Source organism: Vicia villosa, linkage group LG2 (assembly GCF_029867415.1).
Source record: "Vicia villosa cultivar HV-30 ecotype Madison, WI linkage group LG2, Vvil1.0, whole genome shotgun sequence".
Lineage (NCBI taxonomy): Eukaryota > Viridiplantae > Streptophyta > Magnoliopsida > Fabales > Fabaceae > Vicia > Vicia villosa.
Window position 1 is genome coordinate 51,212,679 of NC_081181.1, and position 25,946 is coordinate 51,238,624.

The 25,946-nt window shown below is 31.6% G+C and overlaps 1 protein-coding gene across 1 annotated transcript; it reads left to right on the forward strand.

Annotated features, from left to right (window-relative positions):
- The first annotated feature begins 13,515 nt into the window (after positions 1 to 13,515).
- On the forward strand, positions 13,516 to 24,933 carry LOC131646170 (protein DETOXIFICATION 27-like). Its single transcript, XM_058916299.1, has 8 exons — positions 13,516 to 13,827; positions 13,917 to 14,458; positions 14,574 to 14,660; positions 17,891 to 17,947; positions 23,923 to 24,161; positions 24,261 to 24,379; positions 24,477 to 24,566; positions 24,742 to 24,933. The coding sequence occupies exons 1-8, from the start codon at positions 13,552 to 13,554 to the stop codon at positions 24,784 to 24,786; spliced, it is 1,455 nt and encodes a 484-aa protein (XP_058772282.1). The 5' UTR covers positions 13,516 to 13,551; the 3' UTR covers positions 24,787 to 24,933.
- The last annotated feature ends 1,013 nt before the right edge of the window (positions 24,934 to 25,946 follow it).

The window sequence follows — 25,946 nt, forward strand, 5'->3', positions numbered from 1 at the left end:
AGCTATTTTTCAAGATAGTTTTCTTATTATTTTTTTGAAGAAGTAAAGTAAATTAAAATAAAAGAGGAACTCAGTAGCACAAGGCTTGCTAGGAAAAACCAGAGTCATTACAACAGTATTTCGGCAACAGAAGGTAAACTTAACACCAAAAACAGCCACCTCCCAACAGAAGGTAATAAGTATATTTTGTTATTAACTTGCATCTTGCATATAACATCTTCACTACTGTATCTACCAACCACTACCACTAAGCTTATAATAATTTATTAACTTCCTCTTATATTTTAGTAATTTTGCAAGTTCATGACAAATTTTAAAGTATTAGCAGGGCCGTCTTTGAGGGTGTGCAAGGCGGGCTATCGCACAGGGCCTCAAATTTTTCAGGGTTAAACTATAGGTAAATAGGGCCCCATAAATTATTTGTCAGGTTAAATCGTGATTAAATTGGGCCTCTATTTATTTTTTCATAGGTAAATTATAGCTAACCTACACAGGGCCTCCAAAAACTTGAGACGGCTCTGAGTATTAGATGTGTAATTTTGATTTAATAAAATTAGTGATTAATTATTATTATTATTTTAAGTTCCATTAAAAATATTACTCTTTCTTTCTATTATTTTTATTTAGGTACTATTATCTCTTTTATCAAAATTTCCTTTATTAACATTTATTTAATATTTTGCAAAACATTACTTTGACTCAATCAACCTTATCCACATTTTTAAGTTAACAACTCATTTCTTTTATTTTAATTCATATTTTTTCCTCTTTTATTTATTTTGTTTTTTCTTCAACCCACGTATTTTAAAGATATCTATCCATTTAATTTTAATTATTTAATTATTCCATTTATTTTATTTTTAATTCCTATTTTTTTCTTTTATTTTTTTTCTTTTAACCCATGTTTTCTAAAGATAACTACCATGTTTTTTAAAAATAATTACCCATTCAACCCTAAAAAAAACTATCCATTTAATTTTAATTATTTAACTCTTTCATTTATTTATCTCTTTATTAAATATTATTTTAACTCAATCAACTTTTTATTTTCTTTAATCCAGTTTTAAGTTAACAATTCTTTTCTTTTATATTTATTCATATTTTATTGATATTGTTTACTTTTAATTTTCTTTAATCGGCACTTTCAAATTAATCATCCAATTTTTTTTATTTCAATTTTTTAATTTATTTATAATTATTATATATTATTTATATTTTTTGTTATGGCATGTGATTGGAAAGAATAATAATAAGGATATGTTGAATTAAAAGAAGAAAACAAACTCAAAATCATGGATATTTAACACTTGAAGATCTTCTATACATTTCTTTTTTATATATTTTTTAAAAACTCATGTAATTTTGTAAATCTACTTAAACAAAACCCCATCATTATACTTAAAAGTTTTTACAAATTTTATTGAAGTCAAATTTAGTGCTAAAAATAATATTAATTTTATTAGTTCTTTAGTTTATATATATATATATATATATATATATATATATATATATATATATAAAATTAAAACTATATACTATTTTTTAATTAATAAATATAATATATTAAAATTTATTTTAAAATTCCATTAATTATTATATATAATTATTTATTTTCCGTCCATCGCAAGGGTCAAAATACTAATTAACAAAAAAAGTTTTATAGTACTTAATAAAAAAAATACCAAAACAAAAGTTGAACCAATTAGTACTTTTTCACGGGTTTAAAAAATTTATTATATTTAATCTAACATATAAGAAAATAATATGCTCTGGAAATCTCTACAATACCCTTTTTGTTTTACACTGAAAAATTTGAATTTGTAAGGAAAATTGTTGTCTTAGAAATATTTGCCTCAATTTCATTTATTGCTATTCACTCTTATATTTTTTGATTGGACTAAAATATTGGCAAGATCTTCGGAAATCGGTTTTTTTTATTCTTTATGTTCAACCTTTCAATTTTTCTATCTCTCCTACCATTCAAACTTTTTCTCTCTTTTTCTCACGCTCTCTCTCCCTTTTTATTCACCTTTCACTAATTCTTTTCCTTTCTCTCATAACTCTCACACTGAATCATCTCTAACCTAAATCCATCTTCTTCTTTTTTTAATATCTTTATCATTTTTCTCCTTTTCACTTTCTTTTTAATATACTTTCGTCTTTTATTTTTTCAGGTTGTAGTTAGATCTAACAATATGAAGAAGGAAAAGATTATCAAACAGCTTCAACATTATAGGTAAAAATTTGTGATTTATAATTTATGTTCTTGAGATTTAGGGTTTCTTCAATATGATGTATAATTTAAGTGTTCTGTTTTATTGTTTCTTCATTAAGTTGCAGTATGCAGGTAATAGTTTATTGATTTTCGATTTTTTTTTTTGTGTTTACCGCCATTTATGATTTTCTGGTTTATCGTTGGTGGTACTTTGTCGAGTGTTTTATGTTATTCTTCGCAGTGTTTATCATTGACGGTGTTTTGTTTTGTGATTTATATTTGACATGATACTTTGTTGTGTGTTTTATGTTTTGCAGATTTAGAAAAAAGTAGATATGAAAAAAAATAGGAATGAAGAAAAATAGATTTGGAGAAAAGAAATATATTCTTTCCTTTTTAACTTTATTTTTACTCTCATTTATCTTCTTTTTTTTAGTTTTTTAATTGTTTGTTATTACCTACATATTGTTAAAAATTATTGACGTTGAGGATGATGTGTTTCTGGTTTTGGAGTAACTTGACCTTAGTCTTGGGACATCCATGGCCGATCTGTTTTCACATATACATTCCTGATATGTTTTCACCTTCATTGTTAACATAAATTTCTCATATTTTTTTAAGGCATATGTTCTTTTAAGCACTACAAGAAATATGATCCCCAGCGACGTAAAATAGCGACGTGGTAATCACGTGAGTAGCTGCGACGTGATTACCACGTCACAACCAATTTTTATATTAAAAAAATCAATCGAACAATATAATCAGAGAAGTCAGGGTTTATTTTTTTTAAAAAAATTTGCGACGTGGGTATCACGTCGCTACCTAAAAGTAAAAAATAAAAAAATAAAAACTTTAACGTTGTAGTTGGAGGGAGGTTTGAAATTCTTTGAATATGAGTTGTGACGTTACTCCCACGTTGCAACATTTTAGTGGAAAAATAACTCTGCCACTGACTTGATTGTTTACAGATGTGGCAGAGTGTGTAATTATTATTATGATCGTTTGGTGGTAGCGACGTGCGTTTGACGTGGCAATGTTGCGACGTGATGACCACGTCGCTGATTTCTTTATATATCACTTCAAAAAACCAAAACATTTACGTTTCAGTTTAACAACTTCTCATTTTCTGCTTGTTTCATTCTCTTCTCCCTCGTCTCGCCCCTGTTCTTCCCCACCACCATTGTAATGCTCTCTCAATTGCTCTCTCAAATACCAAATTAACTCGATCAATCTCTAATATTTCTCCTAAAAGGTAATTATATTTATATTTTATTTGTATAATTTTGTTTTTTAATAATTTTTAAATTTCTGAATTTAATTTAGGGTTTTATTTGTTGAAGAATTGTAGATTGAAGAATTGTGAAGAAAAATATATTGGTACTAGAAGATTGAAGGAGATTTGAAGAAGAGGTATTTTGGTAACTTTTTTTAATTTTATTTTTATTGTGATTTATTTAGTTGTTAGTTAGGTTTTAATTGATTTATCTTTTTATTATTTATTATATATATAATTTTAATTTATATTTAAAATGGAATATATATACTTAAATAAATTTATTTAGTTGTTATTGTATTTTTTTTCTGATTTTTTGTGGTTGTTTTTTTATTTAATTTGATTCTTATTTTTATGAATTTTATTATTTTTTTAGTATAAAATATATTAAAACAGAATATAAATATTTTTTTAGTATAAAATTTAATTAGTATAAAATATTTTTTTAGTATAAAATTTATTTAGTGTGTATATATATATATATATATATATATATATATATATATATATATATATATATTTTAAAACAGAATATAAAATATATTAAAATAATAAAAAAACGAAAATGTATAAATATATAAATAAAAAACAGAATTATTTTTGCATATATAGAAAATAAATTTTTTATGTTTATAATAAAAAGATAATATTTTTATATTATGAATTATGAAAATAAAATATTAAAAAGAGAATATTTTTATACATAGAAAATTATTTTTTTATAATTATATTAAATTTTTTAAAAACAGAATATTTTTATGCAATGAAAATGGATTTTTATGTTTATATAAAGTAAGTTATTTATTTTGAAAAATAGAAATATAAATAAACTATAATTAAAAATACATCATTTTTGTATATATTTTATAAAAATAGTTTTATTAAAAAAATTCTAATAGAATATGTTTTACTATGTAATATATATTATTGTTTTTAAAAATAGAAATTATTAATAAAAATAATATACATATTAATCTTAATGAATGTAGAAATTATGTTTACAAAATATTATTAATATTTAAAAATTAAAATTAAAAATAAAATATTATAAATTTACATTTTGTAAATAGAATATATTATATATTTAATAAAAAATTATATTTATTATCTTTATGAACTATAGTGTTATATGAGTAGTACTTTTTAATATGTAATAGATATTTATATGGTACATGTTTAATAGGTGAATAAAAAATAATATTTTTAATAATAGTAAATATTTAAGAGTAGTATTTTTATTAAATGATATTTTCAATATGTGTAGTTTAAAATGTGTAGTTAAAAAAAATAACTTTATGGTTAACATATGTTCAATATAAAATGTGTAGTTAAAAATATTAACTAGTATACGTCTAAGAATAATATTAAGTTGATTACTATTTCTAACTCAAAATGACAATGATTGTATAAATGTGCAGTATGGAATATTATCAGTATTATCGTAGTTGGATGTACGATAGAACATTTCCAAGAAGAATGAGACTTAAACCCAATTTTATAGTAGGAGTTGAAGGGTTTATTAGTTGGGCGTTTGCTCAGGAATTATGTCGAAGAGAAGTAGGAGTTAGGTGTCCCTGTCTTAAATGTGAATGTATACCAATAATTAGTGATCCACAGGAAGTAACTACTCATTTGCATAGAAGTTTCATTGCAAATTATTGGGTTTCAGTAGATTTAGGGAAAAAATGAGCGTTTGTGATTTAGAGAAGAAGAACGATGAGAGTTTGTTCTTTTGTTCGTGATTTAGGGATTCAGTAGATTTTTTGATTGGGAGAATTAATCTATTTTTCAATTTCAATTTAAATCTAACTAAGGCAGCGCTTTTAAATTAATTTTTTAAAAATTTATTTGACTTTAGACAGCGCTTTTTAAAAAAGCGCTGGCTAATGTGGTCATATACCAGCGCTTTTGTAAGCGCTTACTAATGTGGTCCTATACCAGCGCTTTTCAATAAGCGCTGTCTAAAGTCTGACCTATACCAGCACTTTTACTCCTTTTTTAATACAGTTTCCGTGTTTTGTCTTTTATATTACTTATAGCAGCGCTTTTGTATAAAAGCGTTGTCTAAGGGGCGCTGTCTAAAAGCTATTTTGGCGTAGTGAAGGGGTTTCATTGCAAATTATTGGGTTTGGACGTTTAACGGTGAAGAACTGCCTAGTAACGTACCAGAGACTAGCAACGCGCATGCTTCAAGCAGTCAGCCGCCTATGGAATATGAGGAAAAATTTAATCTGATTGGTGACATGGTTGAGGATGCTTTTGGTGTGAACGTGACCTATGATCAACCTGAAGATTTTGGTGGGGAAGAGTTGTCGAATGAGGAAGCGCAGAAATTTTATCAGTTGTTGAATGAGATGAATACGCCGTTGTTTGATGGATCGTCTGACTCAAAGTTATCAATGTGTGTGAGATTATTGGCCGCCAAGTCAAATTGGAATGTTCCTGATCAGTGTTTGGAATTCTTCGTAAAAATGATGTTGGACTCAACTGCAATGAAAGACAACTTGCCTACAACATTTTATGAAGCAAAGAAGTTGGTGTCGAAGTTGGGCTTAAGAGTAAGAAAGATTGATTGTTGCATTAATGGTTGTATGTTGTTTTATGACAATGAGTTTGGTACTCAAGATGGATTGTTGGAGGAATGTAAGTTTTGTATGAGTCCAAGATATAAAGTTCGCAGTAGAGCCGTTAACACTAATCAAGACCGTGTAGCAGTAAAGTCCATGTTTTATCTTCTGATAATACCAAGGTTAAAAAGAATGTTTGCTTCAATGCACAGTGCAAGTCAAATGACATGGCATCATACAAATAAAACAAGTCCAGGCACTATGCGGCATCCATCTCATGGCGAAGCATGGAAGCACTTTGATCGAATACATCCTGATTTTGCCCCAGAACCTAGAAATGTCAGGCTTGGATTATGCTCAGATGGTTTTACTCCTTATGTTCAAGCGTCGGGAAGTATGTATTCTTGTTGGCCAGTTATTGTAGCCCCTTACAACCTCCCTCTTGAGATGTGCATGACAAAACCATACATGTTTTTGACGTGCGTCACTCCAGGACCTTCGAGTCCAAAAGCAGGAATTGATGTGTATTTACAACCTTTAATTGATGATTTGAAGAGATTGTGGATTTGAGAATGGACTTATGATGTATCACGTAAACAAAACTTTACAATGCGAGCTTCCTTGATGTGGACCATCAACAACTTTCCAGCATATGGCATGTTGTCTCGTTGGGGTACGCATGGCAAAATGGGTTGTCCGCATTGCATGGGATACAACAAAGGGTTCACGTTGGATAAAGGTGGGAAAAGCTCGTGGTTTGACTGTCGCCGCAGATTCCTACCACGAAATCACTCCTATAGAAGAAACATGACAAACTTTAAAATAGATGTACGAGTGAAAGATTTGCCTCCGCCTCGATTGCCACCAGGGGCTATATGGGAACAAGTTAGTGAGCTACCGAAATTTACAGATACTGGCAAAGCATGCTGAATTGAAGGATACAGAGTCACGCACAATTGGACAAAAAGAAGTATATTTTGGGACCTTCCGTATTGGAAAGATAACTTGTTGCGCCATAATCTAGATGTTATACATATTGAGAAGAATTTTTTTGGTAATATATTTAACACAGTGATGGATGTGAAAGGCAAAACAAAAGATAATGAGAAGGCCAGACAAGACATGGAACAATGGTGTAACACAAGAGAGTTGGAGTTGAAGCCTCTACCGAATGGAAAGTTATTAAAACCCAAGGCTTGTTTCAGTCTGACTTCCCAAGAAGCTAAAGCTGTTTGTCGATGGTTAAAAGATTTGAGAATGCCCGATGGGTATTCATCGAATTTATCAAGGTGTGCTGACCCTAACACTGGGAAGTTGCATGGAATGAAAAATCACGATTGTCACATTTTTATGGAACAATTGCTACCAATTGCATTTGGCTCGCTACCCAAACATGTTCTTGATCCACTAACTGAAATTAGTCAGTTTTTTAGAGATATTTGTGCGTCAGCTTTAAAAGTGGAAGACATCATGAAGTTGGACCAAAATATTGCAATCATTCTTTGTAAGTTGGAACAAGTATTTCCACCTGGTTTCTTTGACTCCATGGAACATTTACCTGTGCATCTTGCATATGAAGCTTTTCTTGGTGGACCAGTTCAATATAGGTGGATGTATCCGTTTGAAAGGTTCATGGGTGATTCAAAGCGATCAGTGAAGAATAAAGCAAGAGTTGAAGGTTCTATATGTGCACATTACTTGCATCGAGAAACATCACATTTTTGCATTCATTATTTCAGTCACTTGATGTTAACTCCTAGAACCATACGAAATCCGGTAAATGTCAACCAGAGGAGTCAATTCACCTTATCAGTATTCGGGCTTCCAGGTCGACCTTCTGGAAAGAAGAGTGTGCATTGGTTGACCCATAAAAAAATGCAATCCGCACATGTCCATGTCTTGATCAACTGCATTGAAGTTAAACCATATCTTGAGTAAGTTTACCCAAAAAATTTTAACTTTGTTGACAATGTCTGTATACCAAACTTATTAAACTTATGGTGTATATTTTGTAGGGAATTTAACAATGCCTATTTTCAGAGTACCGGTGTACAGTCAACATCCGACGTCATTCATGCTCAATTTCCCTTATGGTTCAAGCAAAGATTGTCTAGCGTGTTTCCACTAACTCCATAAATACTCCATTTGAGAAACTTGGCAGAAGGCCCTATCCAAAGCGCAAATGATTGGCACACATACTTCGTGAACGGATATAAGTTTCACACTGAGGCATGGACCGAAGGGAAAAAAACCATAAACAGTGGTGTATTTGTAAAAGGAGTTACAGATGGCGGTGAAGACGACTTTTATGGAGTTATTAAACATATCTACGAGTTGGTATACAATTACTTGGATTCAGAAAATAAAGTTGTCTTGTTTTATTGTGAATGGTATAATCCAAGTAGAGGCACAAAAATAGACAAGTCATACGGTACTGTTGAGATTCAAATGAACCGGAAATACAAAGAGTATGACCCATTCATAATGTCACATATTGTTAGGCAAGTTTATTATGTACCTTATCCTTCATTTGTAACACGTAAAAGAGAATGGTGTGTTGTAATAAAAACAAAACCTCAAGGTCATGAGGAAGTTGATGAGGCAGTTGATGAGATAAATGGAGCTGATCTTCGTGGGAGGGATGATCCCGATGAGATTCATGTCGTTGACGGTAGATTTTGGATTTGGCTCGAAGGAAGCAAGTAACTTTCCTATTTAAAAACTTTTATAGTATGTATACATTTTCATTTTTTGTATAAATTTATATTTAACATTTTCATTTTTTGTTTTAGTTTTGTGCCGAGTCGGACTGCTGCTAGGATTGTAAATTATATAATTCAGCAGATGTATAAATCATCTTTTAAGAGCTATGGCGATGTTAAAAATAAAGATGAATGGTTTAAAATGTTTAAGGTATTGTTATTTATTTAAGTTGTGAATTTAATTTATTTTTTTAGTTATTGTTATTTAAATGAAATTCTCATTATAATTACTTAACTTTTTATTTTAATGTCATACAACATTACAGGGAAAATGTGTGTGGGATCCGTTGAATGAAAAAATGGTTAAAAAAGTTTTCAATACCAGATGCTCTAAAAGATAGTTTGATATGCTGCGGCGAGTTAGGGAGAATTATGAGCGTAACGGCATCCGTCCTAGCTGGATATGCGATGAGGTTTTTCAGGAGCTTGTTACATATTGGAAGACTCCAGAATTTCTGGCTAAATCAGAAATTTTTAAGAAGATGAGGCATCTGAAAAGGGGGGGGTTGTGTCAATACAGTTGGAAGTATTAGTACCGCGGAGCATGCCCGACGATTGGTAAAAATTTTAAAACTTTTAAGTTACATGTTTATTCATAATATATTTCACTAATTATTTTTAATTTTATTATTTAGGCTAAGGAGTTGGGGAGAAAACCATTGATGCCTGAGTTGCTTTCGAGGACCCGGACAAGGATATCAGAAGGTTTTGTCGACGAGCGCACGAGATTGTATCTTGTAAGTAATGAAATTTATGTTGTTTATTTTTTTAATTTAATAAAAAATTTGTGACGTTATTTTCACGTGGCAACCTATAAATTGTGGCGTGAATTTCATGTGGCAACTGATAAATTGCCACGTGAAAATCACGTGGCAAATCATAAGTTGTGGCGTGAAAATCACGTGGCAACTTTTTAATATATTTTAATTTAGTATTATTAAATATGTATGTAAATATTTATTTAGTATAATTAAATATGCATGTAAATATTTAACTTAATTTTTTTATTGAATATGTGTGCAGGATGATTATAATACATTGGTTACAACTTTTCTGGAAAATAATCCTCAATACATGCCAACAGAGGGGGAGCCGCTTAACGCTGATGTTGATCACTATATTTGGAGTGAGGTTATTAAAGAAAAAGGGCCTAATGGTTGCTTTTTTGGGGATGGATATTTGGCGTCCAGCTATAGAGCTGGTGATCGCAATCTGTTTCAAAGAATTAGAGATGAAGTGGGTGGATCGCGTCAACCAAATCTGACACGGGGAACAAGCTGAAACAGTAAGGCAATTGGCGTTAAGTGAGGCGAGACGCGAAAATGAGGCCCTGAGGCAGCAACAAGAGCACCAGATGGAGATGATGCGGAAGATGAAATCTGATATGGAGCAACAACGTGCGCAGCAGATGGAGGACATTCTGAAGAGGCAATCTGAGATGGAGGAGTAGATGAGACGATTTATGCAAGGTGGTGGAAATTATCGTAATGTTCCTGATCCAGAGCCGGAGGATGACTGAGTGGGTGATGATTTTAATCCTGATAATTATTTTCCGAATGATGATGATACCTCATAAAAACATTTTGTATTTCGTTTGTTTTTAAATTTATATTTATGCAACTTATTTTACATTTTAATATTAGTTTTAAATTTTTAGTTTTATTTAATTGAATTTATTATATAAAATTTATCATATGAATTTATTTTATAAATTTTTTTATATAAATTTTATTATATAAATTATATTTTATAAATTTTATTATATATAAATTTTATTATATTAATTGATTAATTTATTATATATAAATACAATTATACCTGCGTCTGTATTTAATTTTTTTTTAAAAAAAATATTAAAGGTTGCGACGTGAAACCAACGTCGCTACATTCTGACGTGGTTTCCACGTCGCTAATAAAGTCAATTTATCAGTCTGCCACACCTGCTCTGCATGTAGGGACATGTTCCCCATATAAATTAATTGCGACGTGGGAATCACGTCGCAACCTTCTGACGTGGTTCCCACGTCGCTATTGCTTTGCCACACGTGCTCCTGCGACATAGGAGCCCACGTCGCTATTGCTTTGCCACACGTGCTCCTACGACATAGGAGCCCACGTCGCTATATTTTGATTATGATGTGATTTTTCAGTGTTGCGGCGTGTTTTCCACGTCGCTGAAGAGCATATTTTTTGTAGTGAAGTTTCTAGTTCCACTCTTTCTTCTTACTTTGATTTGTTTGTTTAAAATTTTCTCTTCTGTTTCTTACTTGTAACAGTTAATTTGATTTTTGTTCAGGAAATTTTCTTCTATCATTGAAGTAAGGATTTAAATTTATTGAATCATGTATCTTGAATTTTATTCAAAAAAGTTTGTGTGGAACAATAAATCAGTGTTTTCCATGTTTTATCTTTAAAATAAGACTCAAATCACAATAGTTATTTTTATTTCTATAGATTTTCCTTTCTGCATCAATACATTGGAAATAAACACCATTATAATTTTGAATTTCCAATCTCTTTCACTTCTGTCTTCCACCTTTTTTTGTCATTTTTTTTCTATTATTCTCATCTTCAACTCCTATATTTTTTCTGTATTTTTTTTTTATTTTTACTTTCTGTTTTTTTTTTGTGCAATTTCTTTTTTTTTTTTGTTTTGTTTTTAGTGTCATTAGATAAGGTGTTTTTTTAAATACACTTGAATATTGTTTTTATTTTATCAATTCAAACAATAACCAAAATACAAAATAAAAAATCCATTTGATTTTATAATTTAGAATTAAAAAATTATTTCATAATTAATTAAAAATAAATAATTGAAAATTTTGAATATTTTATTGTAAAAAACCATACTAAGGTAAAAATAAAAAATGAATAATTTAATAAATGGTATGACTTTAGATTGATTCTAAATAGATAAGTAAAAATTAATAGACACTTTTAAATTTAAAATATATATATATATATATATATATATATATATATATATATATATATATATATATATATATATATATATATATATATATATAAAGTATTTTATGCATGCTTTAACTTTCTCTTCAATTCAATAATGGAATAATTAATAATTGATTGTCTTTTTTGCAACCCAATTAAATAAGGTATTCCATACCACTAATTATCTTTTTGCATAATTGTTAATAAATAATTACTCTATATATTTCATGAATAAAGTAATTAATTATACTAATTATTTTGAACCATAAATTATTATCCGTGAATTTGTTTCCACTCTAATCCTATATTGGGAAGCTAAACATTTTTCCTTCGCTAGTACTGAGTAACTATTACCATTTTTAAATTATTTTATAACATATATGAGTAGTTATATATTTGTGATAGACAAGAAATAATAGAAAAAACCAATTCTAAATGTTTCAAATAAAAAGTTATAAAACTTACTTTAATATTTCCCTTATAATAATAAAACAACTATTTTAATGTTTCTTATATTCAAATGACAATACAATATCTACTTTTTAAATTTTTTACAGGTCGAGACTACTTAAAATAAACCGGCCTTACGAGTCAAGACTGTAATTTTTTATTATTTAATTTATTTTTCTACTAAAATAGACAATGCATAAGAGACTAGACTACTTATATATTTTTTAACCATCACTATATTAAATTTATTTACTATTTATAACAATATTATTTGACCCGTGCGAACGCACGGGTAAAAAACTATTTAATTATTTTCTTTATTTTCTACTAAAATATATATTACCGACGGGTCGAGACTACTTAATTTGTATATATTTTATATACATTTTTAAACCATCACTATACTATATTTATTTACTATTTTTAACTATATTTTGCGACCGCGCGAACAAAATAAATAATTAATTTTTTCATTTATTTGTTCTACTAAATATATATTTTTTGACGGGACGTGATTACTTAATTTGTATATATTTTATATACATTTTAATAAATCATGTCAAAATAAATTTAATATTTACATAAAAAAAAATATACAATTTATCCAAATGTTTGTATAAATAGAAAAATTATATGTATGCTCTAAATATAAACAAAAATATATTTTTCTTTAAAAATAACAAACTTTATTGGTTAAGTAATTTTATTTTTCTGTTTTTTCTTTCTTATTTCATTTTTATATATTTTTTTATTTTAAAAATAATAAACTACTTTGGTAAAACAATTTAATTTTTTTTTTATATTTTTTTTATATTTTAAAGATAAAAACATACATACCACACAAGTACCCGTGCGAAGGCACGATATCCCACTAGTTTATATTTTAGATGAAATACAAATTAACTTTTGTTATCCTTCTCGTTTCTTATTAAAAGAATAGTTTTAAAACACTTTTAATTTTAAAGTGCCTTTAATTATAGTTTCTAATACTTTATTTTAATTAATATTATAATTATCACTTTCGGTTCTTATATTTCACTTTTTTATATTATAATAATAATTACTCAAATACATATAAATCAATAACTTTATTTAATAATAATAATATAATAATAAAAATAATTAGTCATTAGTCAAATGTCAAAACGGAAAATGAGCAAAATGACACCTATCTTTTAAAAAATTAAATTAAATTACTTCCTTATTTCAATATCAGACAAATGCCAAATCTCTTTAAAAGCCACACTTTACTTACACCATTGAACTTCAACCTCTCAACCATTCCTTCTTCTCTTTTTTATTTTTTTCCTTCATAAACCAAACAACTCTATGTCAAACAAAAAGCTATCTTCACCCTTAGGAGAAGCAAATGTTCCATTATTATCACCAAAGGAAGAATATGAAGAACCGCAAACTCTCACAACAAAGGTTTTGATCGAATCAAAGAAGCTATGGCATATAGTAGGTCCAGCAATTTTCAGTCGCATTACATCCTTTTCTATGATGGTCATCACTCAAATCTTCGCTGGCCATCTCGGTGACCTCGAACTCGCTGCTATCTCCATCGCTCTTAATGTTATTGTTGGCTTCGATTTCGGACTCTTGGTAAATTTACGTAACACTGTTCCATTTTAATATATACTCATTTTGTTATCTCTATATGACTATATTTAATTTTGTTTATGATTTTTCAGTTGGGAATGGCGAGTGGATTAGAAACACTATGTGGACAAGCATTTGGTGCAAAACAATATCATATGTTAGGAGTATACATGCAACGATCATGGATAGTGTTATTCATTTGCTGCATTCTTCTATTACCAATGTTTCTTTTCGCGACGCCGTTGTTAAGAGCGTTGGGACAACCAGAGGATGTAGCGGTATTATCCGGAGAAGTTACAATGTGGATGATACCGTTACATTTCTCACTTGCGTTTCAGTTTCCTCTCAATAGGTTCTTACAGTGTCAGCTTAAAACCGCCGCTATAGCTTGGGTTTCTCTGATTGGGTTTTTTATTCATACTTTTGTTAGCTGGTTGTTTGTGTTTAAGCTTCAGCTTGGTGTAATTGGAGCTGCTGCTACTTTGAATTTCTCTTGGGGGTTTCTAATGGTTGGGCAGTTTGTTTATACTGTTTATGGAGGTTGTCCTTTGACATGGAAAGGGTTTTCTATGGAGGCTTTTTCAGGCCTTTGGGAATTTCTTAAACTCTCAGCAGGTTCTGGAGTTATGCTATGGTAACTTTACTTTTTTTTCTTGATTGATTAATAGATTCAATGTTTGTTATGTTTCTAGAATTTTTAATTTTTTTTATAATTTTCTTTTTTTTCTTTTTTTTTGTTTTGTTTGCAGTTTGGAGAGTTGGTACTATAAAATTCTGATATTGATGACTGGGAATCTACCAAATGCAGATATTGCAGTAGATGCATTGTCCATATGGTAAATTTATATGTATGATTTTTTATCAAAAAAAACATTGAATTTTATTTTTATGTGGCATCTAGATAAACATATTTAACATTGTCATGGTACCACAAATATTTGTATATAAAATTTTAACAGTTTTTTTAATTATATTTAAATATTTTGATCATTTCATGATTTTAATTGATTCTTAATATAAATATTATTTATATCAATAATATGTAAAAGTATTTTTAAATTATATTTAACCAGTTCTTTTTATTTGAATCAACTAAAAAACTGAAATTAACACTAGCAATATATATTGGAGTGATTGAGGTAGGTCAAGTGGGATATGTGAGATAAATAAATTTAAGTTATTAGTTTTTCAAGAGGCTGGAGGATGATGTTGTTGTTAGTTTGGAGTATCCATTCTCGGAAACTGAGGTTAAAGATGTAGTTTGAGACTGTAACGGTAACAAAACTCTGGGGCCATGCGGTTTCACTTTGGAATTCTTTAAGAATCATTGGGAGACGGTAAAGGAAAATGTCATGAAGTTCATATCTGACTTTCATTCTAAGGAGATTTTGATAAAGGATTGCAGTTCTTCTTTTATTTCTCTGATACCGAAAATGCTCAATCCTCAATCTCTTTTGGAGTATCGTACAATATGTCTTGTTGGGAGTCTTCTCAAGATTTTATTAAAGCTTCTTGCAGGAAGACTTAAAGAGGTGATTGAGAGACTGATATTAATTAAACAGACGGCTTTTATTAGGAATAGGAACATTCTGGATGGAGTCTTAATGGACAACGAGTTAGTGGACTTGGCAAAGAGGGAAGGCAGAAGTTGCTTGGTGATGAGGGTGGATTACGAGAAAGCCTACGACTGTGTAAGTTGGGACTACTTAAGATATGTGTTGAAGAGAATGAGATTTGGTGCTAAGTGGCTAAAGTGGATTGAGGCTTGCATTTTTACGAGTTTTATGGCTATTATCGTAAATGGTAGCAGTATAGATGATTTCAAGGCTAAACGTGGCTTAAGGCAAGGAGACCCTCTCTCACCTTTATTGTTTGTTATTGTTATGGGAGGATTAACTAGTCTTATAGAGGGAGTTGTGGAGTTGGGCGATTACAAAGATTTTCAGTTCGGTGAAAATCACTCAGTGGATATTCTACACTTTGCGAACGACACTGTCATCTTTGGTGAAGGAGGGAATCAAAATTTATGGACATTGAAGGCTATATTGAGTGGTTTTGAACTAATTTCAGGTCTTAGAGTAATTTTTCGCAAGAGTAACATCTATGGTATAAACTTAAGTGATAGCCTTCAAGAGTAACATCTATATAGTTACCGTCGACTTTTCTAGCTTGTGGTGTAGGGAATTTCCCTTTTAAAATCTTGGAAGTTATGGTGGGGGATAGCCCGAGGAAGTTGGGAATATGAAAGGAAGTGGTTAGGGATGTGAGGAAAAAGCTTGATAAATGGAGAGAGAGGTTTTTGCCTATTGGTGGGAGGGTCGTGCTAATTAATCTAGTGTTAAATGTTATTCCTTTGTACTCTCTATCGTTTTATCTCGCTTCTAATGAAGTGGAAGTGGAAGATTCCAACAGAGGAAAACACAGTGTGGTACAACTTTTTGAAGTATAGGTATTCCAATCCAGAATTAAAGATGTTTATGAACGATGGCAGAGTAATATCTAAGGGTGATTCCATTTGGTGGCGCGACATAATCCTGATAAATGACTATGACGGGTCAAGGGGCATATCTGCTTCTGACTTGTTTTTGTGCAGGGTCAAGAATGGCAAAAAAAACTTCATTCTGGTTCAGCAGGTGGATTGGGAATCAAACCTTATATGACGCTTTCCCCAAGTTGTATGCAAAAACTGTAACTTCGTTCATGTCTGTGGTAGAATCTGGCCATTGGGAGAATTCTAATTGGGTTTGGGATGTTCACGATTGGCTTTACGACGAGGAAGAGGATGATGTTCTGGTGGTGCAGTTCATGATAGACTTGCTTATTTCGATTCAAATGGTTGAGAATGTCAAGGACGAGTTTTTATGGGCAGTCAACGTGGAAGAAAGGTTTTCAGTCAAGTCCTGTGCACTAAAAATAAGGAAAAGAGTGGAGGGTTATAGTTGGAAGCTATTGAGTTAAGAAAGTTGAATTTTATGTGAAAGGTGAAGGCTCCATCAAAAGTGGAAGTTTTTGCTTGGAGACTTATTTTGGAAAGAAATCCTACTAGATACCAATTAAAGAAAAGAGAGATTTTGGTTGAGGATAGAGATTGTTGTTGTGTGTTCTGTTTTAGAGCGGATGAGAATTCTAATCGTTTGTTCGATTCGTGCCCCATAACGAGTAAATTTTGGGAGAAAGTAGGAGAGTGAATTGGAGAATCGGTTTCGTTCACAAACGTAGAATTGGGATCTTTTTTTTCTTCTTTGATAAATTTAAGGTTTTATAGGAAAGATTAACTGTCGGGGTTATATGGTTGGCGGTTTTTTGGAATATCTGGGTAATGAGAAATGCGATTTTGTTTAGCGGAAGTATTTTCAACTTTGATGAGTGTTTCAATGCAATAGTGCTAGCCTCTTGGAAATGGTTTTGTTCAGTTAATATTTTTTCTGTGTCCTGTCATTTTCATCTTTGGAGCACTTTACCTCTATCGTGTATAAAGAGGTAAAGTGTAGTCGATTATATCCTTCTTGTGATTAATACCATTACTTATTGAAAAAAAAAATTCAACCCTACTCAGCTATATTTTTATATTAATATAAATAAATGGTAATACTTATAAGTCAATAATTTTTTTAAAAAAATAATTTATATTTATTGGATAAATTATTTTTTATATTAATGTTTAACAAAAAATTCATTATTTTATTTTATAATTATATTAAAAATAAAAGAAGTTTGCATTTATATGAAACATATCTATAACTCTTATTTAAGTTACTAGTGAGTGTACTTTTTTCCATAGTAAAATGCCATATTTATATTACTAAATTATGTATTTACCAATTTTATATATTTTTTTATATATTAGTTGAGAAAATATTTTTATTTAACTTTTATATTTGTTACGTTATTTTTAAACAATTTTCTGGATAAGTATTTTAGAGAAAATAATAAATTAAAAATATTGTAAATGGTAAATGATTTTTACTTAAAAATAAACCAATTTTTGTAATTATGATTTTTTTTTAGTTTTTCATGATGTTTTATGTATTTTGTACTGATCGATAATGTGTTTTTTTTTTTGCAGTATGAATATAAATACTTTGGAGTTCATGATTCCATTGTCATTCTTTGCTGCAACAGGGTAACATGCTTGTCTTATTTTAATTTCAATAAAATTAGATAGAAGATAATACATAAGTCTTTTTTATTGAGTGATTATATCTCTAAATATTAATTGTATTTCTTATATTTTTATTGCAATTTGTAGAGATATATTTGAGGGCCCACAAATTGGGCGACACATGTTTTGTTTTTATTAGGCGTCTGCTCCAAAATGTGTCGCCCGAAGCATAACCCTCATGTAGCAGGGGTCTCGCCCTAAAGAGAATATGGATAATGACATTTATTTAGTATATAACTGCTTGTGTGAAGTCATGTCCATGACTTTCTAAGAAGTAGGCAGTCAACAGCTCCCCTAGTCAACATGGAAAGGTTACCATTTTTTAGGAGTCTCATAAATCTAGGCCCAAAAGCCTCTATAAATACCTCATCTCTAGAACAAGGAAGGATAACTCATAATCTGCACAAAATATCCTAAAGATACATAGCTTCTCACCTCACGTGAGTTCACTCTCTCCATTGCTAAAACACCACCGAAGAGGATTTCTCACCACCATGAGCAAGTCCTAAACCACCAAAAATCACTAAGGCCTTGGCCACCCCTACCAACATAAGGGTGTCACACATTATGTACTTTTTGACAAGTACAGTGGCTTCCACCATGAGGCTCTAGTAAAACTAACATAAGTCACACCTTCCATTATCATTACTATTCCTAGACTTACTAAACTCTCCGCCTCTAGCCTTAATTGTATGCAATCATAGTTGTTAGGAGGGAAAAATACCCCTCCCCCACAAGAGGATATCTAATGTACCAGTGATCCCAACGTTGTGGCAGAAATGAGTGTTGTTATGGAAGAACTGTGCCGCCATAATTTAAGTCTAGAGAAAAATTTCTACAACATCCAACAACACCAACATAAGGCTACTCCCACAAAAGAGATGGAAGTGTTGGACCCCCCAGCCACTTTCAAATGAAATATGGGAAGCACTTATTCCCAAAGGTTTCAAACCTCATTCCTTGGCAAAGTTCGATGGCCGCAGCGATCCCTACGAGCATGTCGCCCCCATCAACATACAAATGATCATCATCGAAGCGCCAGACTCTCTAATATGCAAGATATTATATGACACTTTTAGAGATGCGACCTTACGATAGTATATGGACCTACCGCGGGCTTCCATCTCTAGCTACAGGAGCTAGTGAAGAAAATCGTGTATCAGTTTGTAGCTAGTCGACACAGGAAGATGTCCACCACGAATCTATTTAACATCTGACAACACCCCTCAGAGTCACTGAGGGGATATCTCGTCCATTTTAATGAAGCCACCATAAGAATCATCCTCCCAAACCAATAAATTTTCTTGGGGCATTTTGGAATAGTCTTAAAGCGGGGAACTACAATGATTATCTTGCCTAAAGGCTAGCATCTTCGTTAGCAGAGGTGGTCACGAGGGAGGAATTCTGCATAAAGGGCAGAAAGTAACGCCAGGAAGAAGGTTGTGGAGAACTTTACGCTCCTGAACACTCGTCGTGAACACATATGGCAGAAGGTTATCTATTTGTATGATATCCTAACGCCTCTAACCTAAAAAACATGTGTTATAGAACCCGAGCCTGGAAGATTATGTAAGATTCATAAATTTAAAGGACAGCACACAAAAGACTTCTACCAACTCAAGAAGGAGATAGAGTTGTTGATCTAGGAAGGTCGCCTTACAAAGTATGCCAAAGGAGACCCCTCCCAAGAGTCATGTGGGTCAAAATCCTGCGAGCAGGACGATGATGGAAGCCTCTTCCTATAAAGGTAACGAAGCCATCCAAAATAGAGGGAGACAGAGTTGTATGCCATATGCTTGATACTATTGTAGGAGGATTTGCTAGGGGTAGAAAGACTAGCCCTGCCCGGAAAAGATATGCCTGCCAAGTATTAAATATAGAGGATCTCCCCAAGGAGCTGAAGAAAGGTGAGACCAAGACGCCATAGGTCGAGATCTCCTTTTTAGAAAAGGATGTAACAAGTATCCATCTCCATAATGACGATCTCATGGTCATCATTATGAGGTGCGGTGATTTGGAAATCATAAGAGTTCTGGTAAGTCAAAGGAATTATGTAGATATCCTTTATTGGGATGCATTTAAGAGGCTCCTCCTTGACCCATACAAGCGAAAGCCTACATAATGATTAAGACCACCTTTGGAGTGAGAGAACAACAAGACAATGAGATCAAGGTCAGGTATCTAGTTATAGACTCCCCCTCCTCTTATAATATGATTATAAGGCAACTAGCTTTTAATAAGTTGGGCGTCGCCTTGGCTACTTTATATTTGTGCATGAAATACCCGCTCTAACGGGCGGGTTGGAGTCATCCAAGGAGATCAGGAAATCGCCATAAAATGTTATATAGATAGTCTCAAGATGAAGAAGTTTGAACTATAGCCGTGAATATAAAGAAGGTCGGTTCAGGAATCAAACCCCCAGAAGTTGGCCTCCAAGATGTAGAATCCCCCCCCCCCCAAGAAGAACTAGAAGGTATGAGATTGTAGCCTCAGTGAGAAGGCCCATTGATGCCTTCTTACTTTATCATTGTTTGTTTGTTTCGATTGTTATTACTTTTTATTAGGAAAGTATTGCATCTATGCCGCTTGCAAGGACAAGATGTTTTTCTGGAGACACATTTTTTCCCTTTGCGCCTCAAGAGGGGAAATGGTTTTCAATGAGTATTTTGATTTTATTATCTCTAAAATATTTGTATTATTGTCTCCCATTTTTTCTTTATAGGAAACCTAAGGAAGCCGAAGGAAACCGCTCGATCCCCGCGAGGGATCATGGTCACCCTTTGAGGCAATTAAAATGTCGGATCCCTACGAGGGACACTTTTTGTCCTTTGAGACTATTAGAATGCTAGATTCCTATGAGATATCCTTGCTTCCCTTGGAGGTGATTACGCCTTTTGAGGCAATCAAAATTTTTGAATCCCCGTAGAGCGATCCATGCCACCCTTTGAGGTGATCAAGAATTATGAGTCCCTACGAGGGATCTTTTCACCCTGGTTAGAGCTGAGAATAGATTATAAGTAAAAAATGGGCTTGTAGAAATATGGATAGCATCCAAATGCAATAAAAAAACTAAGTTATTATAAATTCACTAGAAAGGAACACAATAAAAAAAATGGGCAAGGTGTAGGGGATTGGTCAGGAGATTTACTCGTAGACCACTAGCTGACCATTCTGAAAAATCTTGAATAGGTCTATCCAATTTAAATCTAGTTTCGGATAGAAGATATCTCCCATTGTGGGGACAAGTCCTCCACCTATTTTTCCTCCTCCATTGGTTGTCCAGTGGCCTCCTAAGGGACCCGAATGACCCTTCTTCTTCCTTTGAATCTTTGGAGGGAGAGCCTCTCCATCATGAGATGTCTCACCCTACCGTTTTTACCATCCGCCGTTAATTCCCTGGGGAAGGGAGGGGCATTGTTGTTGGTTGTTGTTTAGCTTGAATTTGAACCAAGTGTCTCTCCTCTCCTCGAGCGAGATTCTAGACATGTCCCCTGTAAAAATATGGTGTTAAAACATATAAAAAATAAATAGGGAATCAAGTCAGAAGGTTTTTTTTCTTATCACAAATATTACTCATGTACTTCTCTATCGGTCGAGGGTAATTAGAGTGTGAGAGCTCATAAGCTGGAAGAAATTTAAAATATGGATCACCTCTCATTCAAGGAGGGGTGATGGAGTCTATCTCTTTGGTGAGTTAATGATCCTTTGTCCATGACAAAGGGAAGCGAAAGGAATTTGTCGCCTTTATGGTCACCAAAGAGGTGTCTTCTTACCCACTAACTTGTATGAATTTATCTTTTTAATTCTCATAAGGCTCCATTTAATGTTACAATAAATGTCTACCTGAAAAAGAGCGTAAAGTTATCCACCCACAGATAAGGAGGATTTCTACACCATGAAAAGAAAGGAATGTCTCTAGAGTATGGGTGACACCTAGATTACAAGAGATGATCTCGAAAGCCCTGAGAATGCTCCACATATTAGGCGTCAAATGGGAAGGGGAAACATTAACGTTCGCCAAGAATTCTGTCTCAAAAGGCGTAAAGGGAATTAGAACCCCTAACTCATGAATGAAAGGAATATGCAAGTAAAAATAAGGAGCAGACGAACCACCCATGTTAGAGCTTGAATATAGAGATGCAATGTCTCAAACATGAACATATTTGGCGTTCTTCCTAGCCATTAGTTTCTAAAGAGAGGGAAGAGGCTAAAAACTCTAGTGTTTGGATCCTTGAGAGAATGACGAAGCTCATAATCTCCTTTACTCCGATCCAAACCCAAAGAAACACTCCAACGCCTAGGAATTTTCTTCGATTAAACAAAATGGAAATTCTAAAAGGGAAGGAAGAGGAGGTTTTCCCGATACATAATCCCTGGAAATTTATAGGGAAAAATCAATAACTCAAGCAACATTCCCACCTAATGGCACATATGTTGCACGAAGTGGAAAAGGTTCCATGCATTAGGGACATGTGTGAGGAAATAAACTAGAATGGGTTTCCTCGAAAAAATCATCATGAACAACATTAAATGTCACACATGCTTCTTTCCCACTGAACGACCAAGCTTTCATAACTGACTAACATTTTGACATCTCCAAATAACATGACTGGTGTTTGACATCCCTCAACTAACACACAAGCTACTTAGAAGACACCTGACAGTGGGATGATGACTTACCCCCAATAGAAGGACTCACCTTTAAATGAGGGACTCTTCCCTAACTACAGGGTTCTCCTGAAAGAAATGATAAGCTTAAAACATTTTCCCCTTTACAATCCCTCATGCATAAGTGATTGTATAGTGATATATTTGTGAGGGCCCACAAATGGGGCGGTACATGTTTTGCCTTCACTAGGCGCTAACCTCACAATGAGTTGCCTGAAGCATAACTCTCACGTAGCAAGGTTCGCGCCCTAAGAGGAACATGGATAATGACATTTACTTAGTTGATAGTTGTATGTGCAATGTCATGCCTATGACTCTCTAAGAAGTAGGTCGCCAACAACTCCCCAAGTCAAGGTGGAGCGATTACCACTTCTTAGGAGTCCCCTAAATCTAGGCCCAAAAGTATATATAAATACCTCGCCCGTAGCGAGAAAGAATAAATTATAACATACACAAATACTCAAAATATACAAAGCTTCTCACCTCACGTGAGTTCGCTTTCTCAATAGCCAAAACATCACTGAACATGGTTTCTCACCATCGTGAGCAAGCCCTAAACCACTAAAAATTACTATGGTCTCTAGCGACCCCTATCAGCATAGGGGTTCCATGCATTATGTAATTTTTTATAAGTACACAATTATAATTTAAATTTCTTCCATTGGACTTTGGGTCCATTAACTTTTAGAGTCATTAAGACTTACTTAGTATATAAAGTATAAAATGTGACATTAATGGATAAATATGTTATAATGTTTTATGTTTTTATTTTTCTTCCTTACTTTTATGGTTAAACCCCAATTTTCTTTGGTAGCTTAGAACTCACTATCATTGGTGCTTTCATCTCCTTACTAAATGCATCCTAATTCCACAAACTTCACTCCTGAAAAACTTTGATAATGTTATTCAAGCTACAAATCAGCGTCTTGATGAATTGATTCTCACCCATAGCCACAACCTTGAAATGATCATGAAAACTAGCAATCAAAAACATTTCCTTAAAGTTGGGTGAGTTGGATACTAACAATGATAAAAGTATTGACGCCAAATTTGCAGCTTTTACATCCCTCATGAGACAACAATTTTCTTCCATGGCAGCTTCTTCATAACTATTTTCTGCGTCTTTTTTTTTTAAATTTTGTTTCATGGTCTTTTTCTTCTTCTTTTTCTCTTAGGCACATATTGTGCTTAAATAATTATTTTTTTATTTATTTTGTTTATTAAAAATAGGTAATAATAATGTGAGTTACAATACAATATACATGCAGAGTGAGGGTTGCAAATGAGCTTGGAGCTGGAAATGGGAAAGGAGCAAAATTTGCTACTATAGTGGCTATGTTGACATCATTAGCAATAGGACTTTTCTTTTGGGTATTGATTGTGGCATTGCACAAGAAAATTGGCTTCATATTTTCTACTAGTAAACCTGTTCTTGATGAAGTAGACAATCTTTCTCTTTTATTAGCCTTCACAATTCTCCTTAATAGTATTCAACCAGTTCTATCAGGTATTATTGTCACTAAATTACAATCAATCATTTTTATATATTTAAATTAAATATAATATTTTTGTTAATTTAACAATTATGATTGTCTCATAATTTTAGGAGTGGCTGTGGGATCAGGGTGGCAATCATATGTGGCATACATAAACTTGGGTTGCTACTATATTATTGGGATTCCTCTTGGATTTTTAATGGGTTGGTACTTCAACCAAGGAGTTATGGTATGTTTAATTTCTTTACTTTTTTTACTATTTATAAAATTTTGAATTTAATAATTTGCTAGAATGTGAACTAATGGTTCTGAAATTGAACAATCAGGGAATCTGGGCAGGGATGATTTTTGGAGGATCAGCAACTCAGACAATAATATTGTGTTGGATTACACTTAGGTGTAATTGGGAGAAAGAGGTAACTATATCTAGTATCTTTTTCTCTTCTTTTTAATTTGAGTTTTTAAAGGACATGTATGTTAGTGTAAAATTAATTAATACAGTTTTTTTTTTTTAGTTTTTTACTTATAAAATTGGTTTTGAATTTGGACCATCCAATTTTATTTATTTATTTATTTTGACTAAAATTGCAGGCAGAGAAAGCAAAATTACGTTTATCAAAGTGGTCAGATAAATAATAACAACTGGACTAGTGTTTGTTTTGTTTAAGATGTTTCGAAGATATTAAAGTTCAAAACTCATTACTTCGTTGATGGATTTGTTTCTTCATAACCAAAATGGATAAGAATTGGTACTATTTGTGCCAGACTTTTAATATATGAATAATTGTGTTTGGGTTTTATTGGTTGAAAAGGTATAATTACTATAATTCATTTTTAAAATGATACCAGTAAGAAATCCGTACTATCGCACGGGTCTCGTCTGAGTTCACATCACATGTCTACCAAATCATCATTGGTAAAGTTTGAATTCATTCTTCAATTGATTAACATTGACATAGTTACAAATATATATTAACAATACACACCAACTTTTAAGCATTGATTCACACGTACTATTAATCGTACAACCGATTCTCTAGCTTCAATTATATAAAACACTAGCTAGAGAAATATTTAAAAGATTGACATTAAAATAAACCGTCTACAGTTGGTATCACATTGATACGTTTACATGAATCCAGATGAATTAACAAAACTAAGCTGAATAAAGATGAAATAATTTTGAAACTACATATTTGAATAAAATCATTTTTCCAATTCAAATAATATAAATTTTTAGATATTAGTCAATTTTTCCAAACCTAAAATTATAACAATTTCCCATCAAATATCAGTTTAAATTCTTCTTATTATATCATATTTACAATTTTTACAAACCTACAATATATGACATCTCCCTATCAAATTTCAATTCTGAATGAATACTTAAAAAAATCATTTTCACATATGAAATATTTTTTATTATTTATTAAATATGAAATAAAAATATACTACCTTAATATGTGATTTTTTTATTAAAAAAAATATAGAAAACAAAACCATATTAATAGATTGAATATTTTTTTTATAGAAACAAAATAATATTGTCTAAACAAATTTTAAAAAATAAAATAAAATTGTATCTCATTAATTAAAGAGTTTACCTTAAAGAAATTAACCTGTCAATTTTATTTTCTTTTTAATTAATTTTCTATGTATTGGAAAAAAAAAGTCGAAAAGACTAATTTTATATTTAATGGTCAATAGAAAAATAAAAAATTGTGTGATGCATAATTTTTTTAAAATTAATACATATATGAATTAAATATTTTAAGATAATATAGGTTTTTTCAATA

Excerpts from the sequence above, each read along its gene's own strand:
- LOC131646170 (XM_058916299.1), top strand. The coding sequence starts at position 13,552 with ATGTCAAACAAAAAGCTATCTTCACCCTTAGGAGAAGCAAATGTTCCA. Across the intron at positions 13,828-13,916 it reads GCTTCGATTTCGGACTCTTG|TTGGGAATGGCGAGTGGATT; the intron begins GTAAATTTACGT and ends ATGATTTTTCAG. Across the intron at positions 24,380-24,476 it reads ACTTCAACCAAGGAGTTATG|GGAATCTGGGCAGGGATGAT; the intron begins GTATGTTTAATT and ends TTGAACAATCAG.